The sequence below is a fragment of the Zootoca vivipara genome, chromosome 7 (genome assembly GCF_965207765.1).
Source record: "Zootoca vivipara chromosome 7, rZooViv2.hap1.1, whole genome shotgun sequence".
NCBI classification, from domain to species: domain Eukaryota; kingdom Metazoa; phylum Chordata; class Lepidosauria; order Squamata; family Lacertidae; genus Zootoca; species Zootoca vivipara.
This window is the reverse complement of record NC_142590.1, coordinates 55,785,070-55,799,354: the sequence shown is the minus strand read 5'-3', so window position 1 is coordinate 55,799,354 and position 14,285 is coordinate 55,785,070. Positions and strand designations below refer to the sequence as shown.

The following is a 14,285-nucleotide window of genomic DNA, read 5'->3' as shown; positions in this document are numbered from 1 at the left end:
CTCCAATTCTGCCCCAATTCTTTAAAAAGTCACGATCCCATTTCAAGGTACCTCTACCAATATGTGGGCATATTTTTCAGCATAATGCACCCAGTTTATTAGTGTGTTTGGCCTTCAGGAAAATAGCCCAGATATAGTATATCCCCGTAAGAAGTGAGGTTATAGATATAGATATACAGTTGTACCTTGGAAGTTGACCGGAATCCATTCCGGAAGTCCGTTCAACTTCCAAAACGTTCGAAAACCAAATCGCGGCTTCTGATTTAGCTGCAGTAAGCTCCTGCAGCCAATCAGAAGCTGTGGAAGCCCCATCGAACCCATAGCTGCCAAGTTATCCCTTTTTTTAAGGGATTTTCCCTTATGCTGAATAGGCTTCCTCGCGAGAAAAGGGAAAACTTGGCAGCTATGATCGAACCTCCAGGTTCCAAAAGAACGTTTGCAAACTGGAACAATCACTTCCAGGTTTGTGGCATTCAGGAGCAAAAACGTCTGAGTTCCAGGGCATTCGACAACCAAGGTATGACTGTATAAGCTTCTGAGTTCCCCAAACACAGAGATTTCTATGGACTATCATCCCAGTTTTTAAAAGCCCCTTGTTTTCTTCATTACTTCATTACCAACATATGGCCATATCCATTGCTTCAACAAAACAAAAGCCTTTGGGACAAGGGTCCATTTTTAGAAAGGCCCCCAAAGGCTTGCCTTGAATTGCACATCAGCCAGCACAGAGGAGGACTTGCTTGTTCACGCAACACATTGAGATGAGCCCAGTTGCTCTTTTTGCTGTCACCTGCTGCATTCACTTCCAGGTTCTATTACTCAACAGGTTGGTGTAACAGGAAGAAAAACGTAACCATTTTCAGCAGAGCTTTCAGGGTTTTCCATGCTCAGGTGCCAACTATGACAAAGTCTCTGAGTTCATGGGGCGGGAGAGGTTCTCGCTTTAGGAAAGGCCTGTTTTAAGAGTGCTGCAACTGCTCATTTCTATAACCAGGGGAGAGGGTTCATGAACTTACACACAAACCTTGCCCAAAACCAGCACTCAGGCAATTTAAGAATGGCTGTGGAGTGGACCTTTTAAGAGTATCACTGCTGAAATTTTCCCACTTATCAGATACAACTGCTCTGTCTCAAAAGCTGCTGTGCAAAGGCTCTGCTAGATGCAGAAGCTTTCCAATGCAGTATTGTCTTCCCTGAATAATGGTATCCAGTAGTTCCTGTGTCTTGAGCCTAACTGGACCTTGCAATCACCATCTGAGGCTCTTCTTCACAAAGGGCGGCAATATGAGAACAGGCCTTTTCCGTGGTGGCTTCCTGCTTCTGGAATGCTGTCCCCAGGCAGGCTCACCTGGCACCTTTGTTACATATCTTTAGGTGTCAGGCAAAAACGTTCCTCTACAACCAGGCCATGGGCTAATTAAGCAATCTGTGGCCTTCTAAACTGTTTTATGTATTTTTATTTTTTATATATTGTAAACTGCCCCGTGATCCACTACTAAAGAGAAGCTAGATAATTCACATCATTTTAAAAAATTCCATGTAATATGTTGACTGTTGATGCCCATTTTTCACCTGTTCTTTCCTCCGTGACCAGAGATTTTGCACTTTTTACTAGACCTGGTTATAGTGCTTCTGTTGCATTTTGCAGAATCTCAGGCTGGAGCTTTTCACCAGCCTCCTCTTTAGGCAGAGAACATCCATGTCCTCCTTATCCAACCAGCTCCATATGTTTAGCCTGACTACATCAGATCTGGCATACAAGCAGGTGGTTCTAATATTTCACAGGCGAGGCAGAAAATAGAAGTTTCAACGCCCACCCAAGGGCTAGAAATCCTTGCAGAGGCTGCGAAGTGTTAAAAAATTATGCAAGCATATTGTATGGGATATCTTTAAAAAGATGAGGCTTATGATATCAGGAGGAAATAAATATAACCAACTGTCCCTTTAGCAACAGAACTTATGGAGATGCTATCCAGAAAAAATTCCTTTGACTGCTGAAGTTCAGTCATGATTTGGTACCGAATGCTACTTTAGAATACCTCCAAAATGTATTCAGAATACATTTCTGATGTACTGTATTCAGGAATACATTCTGAATGTATTCGGGGGACGGGACTGACACTAATTACCTAATAATGCAATATTGTTATGGCTACTAGCCAGAGATTGCTGGCTCTCCGCCCAGAACAGTTAGCTCCTGCGAGTTAATGGTCAAAAGACGGTAAGAAATGTGGGTTGAATGAGACACCTACCAGGTCTTGGAGAAAGAAACTTCACCTGCCTCTATCCTGGCTAAGAGAAAAGGGCAGAAATGTGTCTGCACATGAACAGATAGCAGTTTGCAAGAGAAACTGGGTGTGTGCGCATGGAGAAGAAAATGAACTACCAGTTCACTAAAGCTGGGACACAGGGCAGATATGGGGAACCTGTGGCTCTCTAGACAACCGAAGTCCCACCAGCCCCAGTTGCTATGGACAATGGCCAGAGATGATGGGAGCTGTAGTTCAGCAACAGCTGGAAAGCCATGGGTACTAGAAATTTTGAAGCTTGGAAAAACCCCCGTTTTTTTCCAGAAAAAAACAAAAATAGAAAAAAATGCTACATTAGCACTTCTTTTTTCCATTATCTATTTTTTATTTTTCCTATTTTTCCTATTTTTCGGGGGAAAACAAAAAAGGCTTCAGGGAAAAAACTGTGTCCCCCCCCCCCGAATTTTCCCGGGTTTTTTCTGGGCCTTCACATTTCTAATGGGTACCCCATTTTTTTATTTAGGGAGTCTCACCCTGGAGATGCGATGTGGGCCAGCAAATCGGCTGCCTCATAGGAACACCTGCTGTTTGTATTTTTTGCTTTAGGTGAAACTATAGAGGCAAAGACACCCCATGTCTTCAGATGCTCTTTCATCCAAACCAGGCAGCCCTGTGCCTGGATCTTCTCAGCAGTCAAGGAAACGGGAAGTGCACAATAACCCAAGGACACACATAAGCATAAGGAACAGTTAATCTGCATCTTACCAGCAAACATGCTGGTGAACACTGCACAGATCTGCTGCACAGATCTGTGCTGGGAACAAACCATTACATGCAAACCAGTATTCCTTGCTTGTTCTTCTCAAACAAACAGGGACAAGCCAAGAACAAACCATGGCTTATATTCTTAGCTCGTTCTTGTAGCTTTTCCCTTCCCAGTGTGACAAGAGGGGACAATTTGGGCAGTGAGCACCAAGACCTTACTCCATCCTGATAAGCCACAGTTAGTTTAAAACTCTGGCATGCCATTTTCGCATCCTTCTGTTCATCCAAGAAGCTCAGTGTGGCTTATATTATTTCCCAAACCGTCTCCCATCCAGGCAGCTTAGGGGTTCAGTGCCAGAGCTGGCAAGGAGAAGCTGGCAAGGAGAAGCTGGCAAGGTGAGGACAAATCAATTATGTAAGAAAACAAAGCCTTTCACTAAATGTGAACTCTTGTCCTGTTTGCTTAGTTTACACCTATATTTTCTCAGTAACGTGGCAGTAATATTTCTGAATCTCACCCTGCTTCTCAGAGAGCTTGAATAACTGGTTTAGTTCATGTTGTTGTTGTTTAGTCGTTTAGTCGTGTCCGACTCTTCGTGACCCCATGGACCATAGCACGCCAGGCACTCCTGTCTTGCACTGCCTCCCGCAGTTTGGTCAAACTCATGTTCGTAGCTTCGAGAACACTGTCCAACCATCTTGTCCTCTGTCGTCCCCTTCTCCTAGTGCCCTCAATCTTTCCCAACATCAGGGTCTTTTCCAAGGATTCTTCTCTTCTCATGAGGTGGCCAAAGTATTGGAGCCTCAGCTTCACGATCTGTCCTTCCAGGGAGCACTCAGGGCTGATTTCCTTAAGAATGGATAGGTTTGATCTTCTTGCAGTCCATGGGACTCTCAAGAGTCTCCTCCAGCACCATAATTCAAAAGCATCAATTCTTCGGCGATCAGCCTTCTTTATGGTCCAACTCTCACTTCCATACATCACTACTGGGAAAACCATAGCTTTAACTATACGGACCTTTGTCGGCAAGGTGATGTCTCTGCTTTTTAAGATGCTGTCTAGGTTTGTCATTGCTTTTCTCCCAAGAAGTAGGCGTCTTTTAATTTCGTGACTGCTGTCACCATCTGCAGTGATCAAGGTGCCCAAGAAAGTAAAATCTCTCACTGCCTCCATTTCTTCCCCTTCTATTTGCCAGGAGGTGATGGGACCAGTGGCCATGATCTTGGTTTTTTTGATGTTGAGCTTCAGACCATATTTTGCGCTCTCCTCTTTCACCCTCATTAAAAGGTTCTTTAATTCCTCCTCGCTTTCTGCCATCAAGGTTGTGTCATCTGCATATCTGAGGTTGTTGATATTTCTTCCAGCAATCTTAATTCCGGCTTGGGATTCATCTAGTCCAGCCTTTCGCATGATGAATTCTGCATATAAGTTAAATAAGCAGGGAGACAATATACAACCTTGTCGTACTCCTTTCCCAATTTTGAACCAATCAGTTGTTCCATATCCAGTTCTAACTGTAGCTTCTTGTCCCACATAGAGATTTCTCAGGAGACAGATGAGGTGATCAGGCACTCCCATTTCTTCATGGATCAATGCCTTGTCGTGGCGAAGGGGCTTGAATAACTCAGAGAAGCTATGAGCTATGCCATGCAGGGCCACCCAAGATGGACAGGTCATAGTGGAGAGTTTTGACTAAATGTGATCCACCTGGAGAAGGAACTGGCAAGACACTCCAGTATCCCTGCCAAGAAAACTCCATGGACAAAGACAACAGGCATATAAAAGTTATGACGCTGGAAGATGAGCCCCTCAGGTCGGAAGGCGTCCAACATGCTACTGAGGAAGAGCGGAGGACAAGTACAAGTAGATTCAGAGCTGATGAAGCGGCTGGGCCAAAGCCGAAAGGACGCTCAGTTGCGGATATGCCTGGAAGCGAAAGGAAAGTCCGATGCTGTAAAGAAAAATATTGCATAGGAACCTGGAATGTAAGAACCATGAGTGGAGGTAAGCTGGATGTGGTCAAAAATGAGATGACAAGAATAAATATCGACATCCTGGGCATCAGTGAACTAAAATGGAAGGGAATGGGCGAATTCAGTTCGGATGACTATCATATCTACTACTGTGGGCAAGAATTCTGTAGCAGAAATGGAGTGGCCCTCATAGTCAACAAAAGAGTGGCAAAAGCTGTAATGGGATGCAATCTCAAAAATGACAGAATGATCTCGATACGAATCCAAGGCAGACCTTTTAACATCACAGTAATCCAAGTTTATGCACCAACTACCGGTGCTGAAGAAAGTGAAATTGACCAATTCTATGAAGACCTACAACACCTTCTAGAAATGACACCAAAGAAGGATGTTCTTCTCATTACAGGGGACTGGAATGCTAAAGTAGGGAATCAAGAGATAAAAGGAACAACTGGCAAGTTTGGCCTTGGAGTTCAAAATGAAGCAGGGCAAAGGCTAATAGAGTTCTGTCAAGAGAACAAGCTGGTCATCACAAACACTCTATTCCAACAACACAAGAGACGACTCTACACATGGATATCACCAAATGGACAGCATCGAAATCAGATTGATTATATTCTCTGCAGCCAAAGATGGAGAAGCTCTATACAGTCAGCAAAAACAAGACCTGGAGCTGACTGTAACTCAGATCATCAGCTTCTTATAGCAAAATTCCAGCTTAAACTGAAGAAAGTAGGAAAAACCACTGGGCCAGTAAGATACAATCTGAATCAAATCCCTTATGAATACACAGTGGAAGTGAGGAACAGGTTTAAGGATTTAGATTTGGTGGACAGAGTGCCTGAAGAACTATGGATGGAGGCTCGTAACATTATACAGGAGGCAGCAATGAAAACCATCCCAAGGAAAAGGAAATGCAAGAAAGCAAAATGGCTGTCCAACGAGGCCTTACAAATAGCGGAGGAGAAGAGGCAAGCAAAATGCAAGGGAGATAGGGAAAGATACAGGAAACTGAATGCAGATTTCCAAAAAACAGCAAGGAGAGACAAGAGGGTCTTCTTAAATGAGCAATGCAAAGAAATAGAGGAAAACAATAGAATGGGGAAAACCAGAGATCTGTTCAAGAAAATTGGAGATATGAAAGGAACATTTCGTACAAAGATTACCATAATCAAGGACAAAAGTGGTAAGGACCTAACAGAAGCAGAAGACATCAAGAAGAGGTGGCAAGAATACACAGAGGAATTATACCAGAAAGATATGGAGGTCTCGTACACCTCAGGTAGTGTGGTTTAGTTCATAACTAACTGCAAAGCACAGGAAACAAGGCTAGAGAGAAGAGAGAGGGATAGATAAGAGAGAGCCTCTACTTACTTGACACTCAAAAACCAGCAAGAACCTTAATAACAGAGATGCTTTAAAAAAGCATTTCCATTCCCTTAAATATTCCCATTTGTCTCCCAAGTTTTTCCTACCTCTCATCATGAACCAAGCATAGTGAGTATTATCATCTTGGAAACCAAGAGACCTGTGTGACAGCTGTACCATGCATAATGCTCACAGTGGCGGCTGTACCATACAAAACAATGTTCAAGATGGAGGTGTTCCTACCACCCAGATTAGCCAGGCTGCACTAAGCACATTTGCTGAGACTCAATGATGCAGATCCACACCATTCATTTAAAGTACACCTAACATACATGTAAAGCACATGACTTGCCCCCAAAGATCCTGGGGACCATAGTTTGTTTAGGGTACTAGGATCTGTAGCTCTGTGATTCTTTGGGGGAAATCACATGTTTTTAACTTGCATTGGGTGTGCTTAAATGTATGGGGTGGCTCTGCCTGCAGTACCAAATTTGCCTGGAGAAGGGAACTTGTGAGAAACCTTCCACTTCTCCATTTGATTCCCAGACAAAAGCTTGCCACACTTATGGCTTGTGAGGAATCTCAGCGGGAGTTTGGTGAACAGGGCTGCAGTGCCCTCCCTAGAGCATTTCCCCCCAAAGGTTGCTGAACTACAGTACGTTTCCGAGCACAGTTCAAAGTGTTGGTACTGACCTTTAAAGCCCTAAACGGCCTCGATCCTATAGACCTGAAGGAGCGTCTCCACCCCCATCATTCAGCCCGGACACTGAGATCCAGCACCGAGGGCCTTCTGGCGGTTCCCTCATTGCGAGAAGTGAGGTTACAGGGAACCAGACAGAGGGCCTTCTCGGTAGTGGCACCCGCCCTGTGGAACGCCCTCCCAGCAGATGTCAAGGCAATAAGCAACTATTTTACTTTTAGAAGACAACTGAAGGCGGCCCTGTTTAGGGAAGTTTTTAATGTTTGATGCTGTACTGTTTTTAATAGTTGATTGGAAGCCACGCAGAGTGGCTGGGGAAAAGCAGCCAGATGGGCGGGGTATAAATAAATTATTATTATTATTATTATTACAGATCCCACCATTCCTGACCATGGGCCATGCTGGCTGGGATTGACAGAAGCTAGAGTTCAACACTGTCTGGAGGGTACAGCAGGATGGGGAAGGCTGCACTCAAGTTTCATGTCAACTGCTTTTGCACATGCATGTATGTGCAGATCACTCACACCCCAACAGAAACAGAACCATACTTCCAAAGCAACACAGACCCTTTTGATTCATGCTAACCAGCAGGAAGACTGGAAGTTACACACAGGCAATTCCAAAAGCAGGAAGAAAAGTGGAAAGGCAACAATGCCCCAGATTTCAGTATGTCCAAAGCCTTCTCTACGCTAAGGGAGGTGATTGCCTGTGTTTCTAATAATAAATAAATAAATAAATAAATAAATAAATAAATAAATAAATAAATAATATAATTTATACCCCGCCCATCTGGCTGGGTTTCCCCAGCCACTCTGGGTGGCTTCCAACAGAAATATTAGAAATACAGTAATTTATTAAACATTAAAAGCTTCCCTAAACATGTGTCCTATGCCATGTGTACACAATAAAACCGTGCCATAGGTTTGTCATGCTTATTTTGTCCTAGAGACCTTCATTACAAGGGTCAACTTTCCCAGGAGGGTGATTTGCTGTGCCTGTCTGTGCCACCTGTCTAAATAAATTCCTCCTAGTGTTTTCCGGGCCAAGGTTATCACTGCCAGTGCTGCCACTCAAAAGTGGTTGATCAGTTCTTTGCTCTTTGGACCTCCATTAGTCACTGAAATGAAGTTAGAAATGCTAATGGGGGCAACGTAGCTGTGTGTTGCTTGGTAATAGGTGGATATTAGCCAGGTATTGACTATATTGTGTTTGTGGTTTTAAAAGTATTGATCTTAGTAAGCTTGTATTTCAGATGGCTGTAAACCACCTTGATATTTTTGAATGAAAGGTGGTATCAAAGTGGGTTTTAATGGATCATAATACAAAAAATATAAAATACTAGCTGGCCCTGCACGCGTTGCTGTGTGTTAGTCTGTGAAATGGAGGGTAATAGCCCCCCTTCAGATCCCCCTGAGCCTCAGAGTCCCCCTGAGTCGAGGCGAGACACTGTGGAGAGGGCAGGTTTCATCCCTGTGTCTCCCCCCCCCCGTTCTGACCCATTACGTATCCCTGCCCCCCCCTTACCTCCACTTGGCCTAGTCTGGAAAGCGGCCTAGTCTGTCTGATAATGGCCGCCTGTGTGGTTTAAGTTACTTGGTTGATGATGATGTCATTTGGTTTGTGGGTGTGGCTTAGATTTCTCAGGAAGGGAGGGGGTGTACTGTGGGAGGAATTCCACTTGAGGGCGCTGTTTGACTTGGTGGAAAAGCGGGTCAAATCCTGCCGAGGTGTGTGATTTGAGGTTTTTCATGTCCCCTACAACCCTCGGGGAGTGGCCTGGATCGCTGTGTCAAAATTTCAGGACGATTGGTCAAGCAGTTACGGAGAACATAGCGGCCGTCAATTTCAAGATTTTTACATTTTTATATATATATAGATTAAAGCCAAAGATTTGCAGAAGTATAATTTTTTTAAAGAAATAAACCTGGGGTGGACTCCCAAAATGGCCCAATGAGAACTAAACAAGCCAGGGATTTCTGACTGGCTGCATGGGGTGTGTGGGTAGATGTGGGAAAGGATAATGGAAAGAACGATGAATGACGGAACAGAGTGACTGAAATCCTGGACAGCAGCACCCCACGCTGCCACATTCTGTTGCAGTTACTAATTCTTTCAATACTATTTCACTTTAGTGAGAGAACAATGAAGGCAGGAAGACAGAAGAGCTGATTTGGTGCCAACATAAAACCAAGAACGGTTTTAGACGTGCAAAGTGGAATCAAGTTACTTTCCCTGGCACACTGCCTTATGCGGGCTCCTCTGATGAAGCCGGCCAAGAGACACATCCCCCCCCCCCTGGCACCACCAGTCAAACTACTTTAAGCGCTGGGCTGGAACGATCAGCCAGGAGGACGGTGTCACTACTTACGTTGATCAAAGCCATAATCCAAAAGGCGTAAGACACCCGCGTCACCACCAACCCTTTTGTTGGCAGGTCGTAGTGTGACAAGTTTCCAAGATGATGGGGGACGAGCGACTTCCGGATGTGAGGGAGGTTGCTGCTGCCAGTGGCCGTGCTGTTTGTCAGGATGCAGTTGGTGTCCGAGAGAAAAGGGTCGGCTATCAGAGGGCTCAGCAGGGCACCAAAGCCCACAAAGAAATGAAGGGCCTGCACAAAGGAATGAGAAAAGATCCTGATTATGTCCAGCAACAAGGCACACACAGCACCTCGGACAGCATGTTAGAACCCTTAACAGTTAGAACCCTTGAGTAAGAACCCTCAACTCAGAAGGTTCTGCTCTAGCACCCTCCTGGGACAAGCCTTCTCCCATCACTACTGGTGCATTATCTCAAAAAAACAAAACAAAAACAAACTCCCAACATGCAACTTTTAATGGCACACAAATCCTTCGTGGGTTAGAACGTGCTATTTCATTAGGTCTGCAAAGGATTTTATATGTGAGCCTCAGCAACTGAAGTGCTCTTGCTGCTGTGATACAAGTGACTGGCGTATTGTGTGTGTATCAGGTACAGAAATATGATGTGCTGCAAACAGTATGAACTAGGACTACAGCTAGCGCAATTAAGATGGCGTCACTGCTGCAATCGTATTGGGTGAGTGCGAAGGGAGACAGCTTTACACCACAGGGTTACTTCTTCCCATGCTTTTTTGTTGGGGGGGGGGACGCAGGGGTATGCATCCCCCTAAACATTTTGTGAATCTAACTTTGACCTCATTGAGGGGCAGTACTTCAATACGAGTAGGAAAATGAGAGTAGCCCTAAACATTTTTTAAGGAAAAAAAAGTGCTGCTTCTTCCACTTCCGAGTCCATGTCAAAGCATGGGACATGGGCTGTGCAGAGATGCCCCAAGACACACAAAATTGGCAATACTGGTACCTCTACTTACGAATAACTCTACTTACGAATGTTTCTACTTACGAATGGAGCTCTGTCCGCCATCTTGGATGCGGTTTAAATAGGATTTTTTCTACTTACGAATTTTTAGATAGGGTTGCTTCGACTTACGAATTTTTTCTCCCAATGCAGTCCTATGGGATTCGACTTACAAATTTTTTTGACTTACAAATGTGTGTTCGGAACACATTAAATTTGTAAGTAGAGGTACCACTGTACCTATCACAGACCAGCTTCTGTGCAGCTATTCATTGTTAGCACGAACTCTTCCAGAACAGAATTGGGTAGTTATATCTGAGTCTGCTTATTTAGAGTGAGATTATTAATGGTGCAAATAACTTCAGGAAGACGATGGTGATGCAAGTGCGGCTACACCACCATCTTCAGCGCACAGGACGTTGTGCATGTGTGAGGTAACTGGATGTGCTTACAGAGGGCATTCAGTCCCTGTGTTCTCAAAAGACATATGCGCTGGTGATCTTCACTGTCTATGTCACGGGTGTCAAACACAAGGCCCGGGGGCCTAATCCGGCCCGCCAGACCTCGTCATGTGGCCCGCGTAGCCGCCGCCGCCATTAGCTGCTGACAATAGTTCTGGAGCCTGCGATTGGCCGAGGGTCAAAACCGGGGGCGGGGCTGCAGGCGGAGGCCGGGGCGCTGGAGCCGCGCTGACGGCCTTGGCCAGGGAATTTCAATTTCGAATGAGGCTGAGGGAGGCGGTGGCACAGCAGCCAGACGGGGAAGTGAGATGCAGGAGGAGGAGGAGGAAGCCCGCCGAGGAGGTAGGAAAGCCCTACAGGCGCTGGAATTTTTTTTGGCGGGCTTTGCTGTTGTCTCCGAGAGTGAGTGAGGCGGCACTGGGGAGCCGCCGCCCGCCGCTTCCCTTCCTCTCCTCGGCTGCATCCGGGAGGTGGGTGAGCGAGTGGGCGAAAGGGACGCGGAGTGAGCCTGAGGGGGAAGTAGGTGAAGCGCAACAGCCGCTCTCTTGATGGAGCCGGGTTTCTCTTCCCTCTTCCCCCGTTTTCTCCTCATAGACACTCGGGAGGGTGCCTGGCTTTTGCTCTGCCCCCCACCCCCGAGCCGCCCTTTGGCTTCTCAGTTCCGGCAGAGCTGCTCCCCGGGGGGCGGCCGGGAGGGAGGCAACGACGACGGCACGGGTTCCTGCTCTTCCCGCTCTGCCGCCGCCTCCTCTCAGCCCCTCGTGATGTAGGGCTCCAGATGGAGTCGCCTCGCGGTTTGAGTAGGTGGGAGGGGAATTTTTTTTGGGGGGGGGAGGTTTTCAAGCCTCCTCTGCCTGCAGTCCCGGTAGGGAGAGGCGGCGGCGAAGACAACAACAGCGCGGGTGGGGGGAAGAGCAGCTCTGAGGCGAAGATGCATGTCCGCTGGGGCTGCCGCCGCCTTCCTCCTCATGAAATCCGCTGCCCTCCCTCAGCGCGAGGGGAAGGGACTCTGGCGCTGAGGAGGGAGGATGCAAAAGCAAAGCAGGGAGTTGGCGCTGCACCGCATGTTCCTGCCCCTCTCCAAAGCATGGGGTGGGTTGCAGCGTGTGGCATTCTGCCTAGCAGGGTTTGGGTGTGCCCAGGGCGGGAGAGGGAAGCCCTCTTTCCATCTGCAGGTTTTTAATCCCAGCAGTGGCTTTCTCCTTCCTGCCGAAGGTTTAGTTGAGCCCCCCCCCCCCGGAAGCCGTCGATCCCCACCTTTTGTTCAAATTTCCCTCGTTTACATCCCCTCCCACACACGCGCCATGACGCAGGAATGTGATCCGCGTGGGGGCGGGAATGAGCTTACATTATTACAAAAAACAGTAATAATTGAATGCAGTGACAATAATTTATGATAATAAAGACACATAGTCCTACAGACACAACCGGCCCTTTGAGGGTGACCAAACTGCTGATGCGGCCCCCAATGAATTTGAGTTTGACACCCCTGGTCTATGTGAAAGATGGGCAGAGCATGGAGGCAGCACAGCTGCTAAGGAACAATCCAAGCAACTAAGGAACAGTGTGTTAGATTCCGATGCTAAATCGTACCTTCTTTTGGAAAGGGATGCCTAGAAACTAAGTGTTTCCAGTTTCACAATTAAATGTTAAGCTGAAAGCAGGAGAGGTTCTGTCCTGATGTGACTCAACAATTCTAGCTGTAAAATAGGGATAGCATTCAACCATTCAAAATGCAGTGTGTGTGGACAGAGAGGAACAAGGATTTGGGACACAAGAGAAGATCGAAGATCCACAAATGCATCTACCATTGGTGCCTGCAGATTGTTCTGGTCACTAGCCCTGAATTAGGGAGAGTCCTACCTTTCCGTCTAGTTTAAAGACAGGGTAGGGACTTTTCTTCTGGCTGCATTGATTCCAGAGCCACCCAAGAAAGCAGCAAGACTCGGCAGTTTTTTTCAAGTGCCTCTGGTGTTCAGCAAAACAGAAACATACTCCTCATCCTTCTCTCCTGCTAAAAAATGGCAGCGCTGCCAGGAGTTCCTCACTAATGGTCACATTCAGTGTGGCAAATCAGAGGAGATGGCCAACCCCTTCCTTGGTGGGAGGGGGCAAGGATACCAGGCCAGCCAAGATGCGTGGGTCCCTAACAAGGGCTCAAGATTGGGGGGGGGGACTCCAAGCATCTAGAGAGAGTTAAAAAGGAGGCCAACCGCGCCCTGTTACTTGTCTAACCTGCAGGAAGACAGCCGAGTCCTTCTGATAAATCTTCACCAGCTGCATATTGGAGAGGGTGTCGATGCAGCCCATGGCCAGGCCAGCCACGGCCATGACCACTGCAAGCACCACCACATTGTGACAGACTGGGATGATGGCAAAAACCACAGAGATTGCAAGTGATGACACAAAGAGGGCGCACAGAGACTGAGCCAACCTGGACCGAAAAGAGAGAGAGAAAAAAGCAGTTTCGTTATTTAAAATATAGACATCCCACCACCCAACTGTAGCCTTTGAGGCTTTGTGCATTAAAAGAAAAACTATATTGCACACACATCCTATATAATAATATGCAAGTGTCTCTGCGTCCAGTCCCTGTGTCCCTGTGTCCACGCTACTGCGCATGTGCCCCACGGACACAGGGATTGGACGCAGAGACACTTGCTCGCGCGCCCAGGACACTCTCATGGGAGCTGGCTCTCGCCGAGGCTCCCTGGCCGGGTCCCGCCGTGCCGAGCCTCACATGGCCGCTGCTACCCTCCTTCCCCGCCCACCCGAGTTAGCAGCCGCTGTGGTGGCAAGAGTTTGCGGCTCTTTCCCCCACACCTCCGCCTCTCTTTCCTCGGCCGGCTCCCTCAAGCGCCGGCGCTGCCATTGCGGCCACAGGGAGCTCCGGCACTGCCAAGCAGAAGCCCCGCCTCACGTGAGGGGAGCCTTTGCCTCAGAGGGGAAAGGTGGGAAGAAAAACCGCAAAGAAGGAAAGAGGGCTCCGCACGGTGGAGGAGGAGGAGGTGGAGAGGGTAAGGAAGTGCAGGGGTATCTTCCTCTCTCTCTCTCTCTCTCTCTCTCTCTCTCTCTCTCTCTCTCTCTCTCTCTCTCTGCGTCTCCCCTCACCTGCGGCCTGCCCTGTGGCTGGCGGCCCGCCCTGCTCCTCGCTGCACCCCGCCGGGCAGGTCTACTCGGGAGGAAGCGGGCTTCAGAAGACTGCCTCCCCTTCTCCTCCCAGACGCAGCAGCCGAGCGCAGAGAGGGAGGGAAGGTCGCGGCCCCGCCGCTCCTCTCACATGTTCTAGCGCCCGTTTACTGAACGGGCTGAATGACACTAGTATATTATAACAGGGCTAAACAGAAATGTAGAGTTTCCTGCAGATTAAAAACAGCAGCAGAGTTGAGCACTTAGACTTCTGGTACAACAAGATGTTTACATGGTACCTGA

At 47.3% G+C, this 14,285-nt stretch overlaps 1 protein-coding gene across 1 annotated transcript in view; it reads right to left on the bottom strand.

The window, feature by feature from the left end:
• Positions 1-14,285, bottom strand: part of SLC60A1 (solute carrier family 60 member 1) — a 49,498-nt gene that overhangs the window by 18,146 nt on the left and 17,067 nt on the right. Inside the window, exons 2-3 of the mRNA XM_060277109.2 lie at positions 13,089-13,287; positions 9,425-9,664 (exon numbers count right to left, since the gene is read on the bottom strand). Of these exons, the coding sequence (XP_060133092.1) occupies positions 9,425-9,664; positions 13,089-13,287 (439 nt within the window). The remainder of the gene's footprint in view (positions 1-9,424; positions 9,665-13,088; positions 13,288-14,285) is intronic.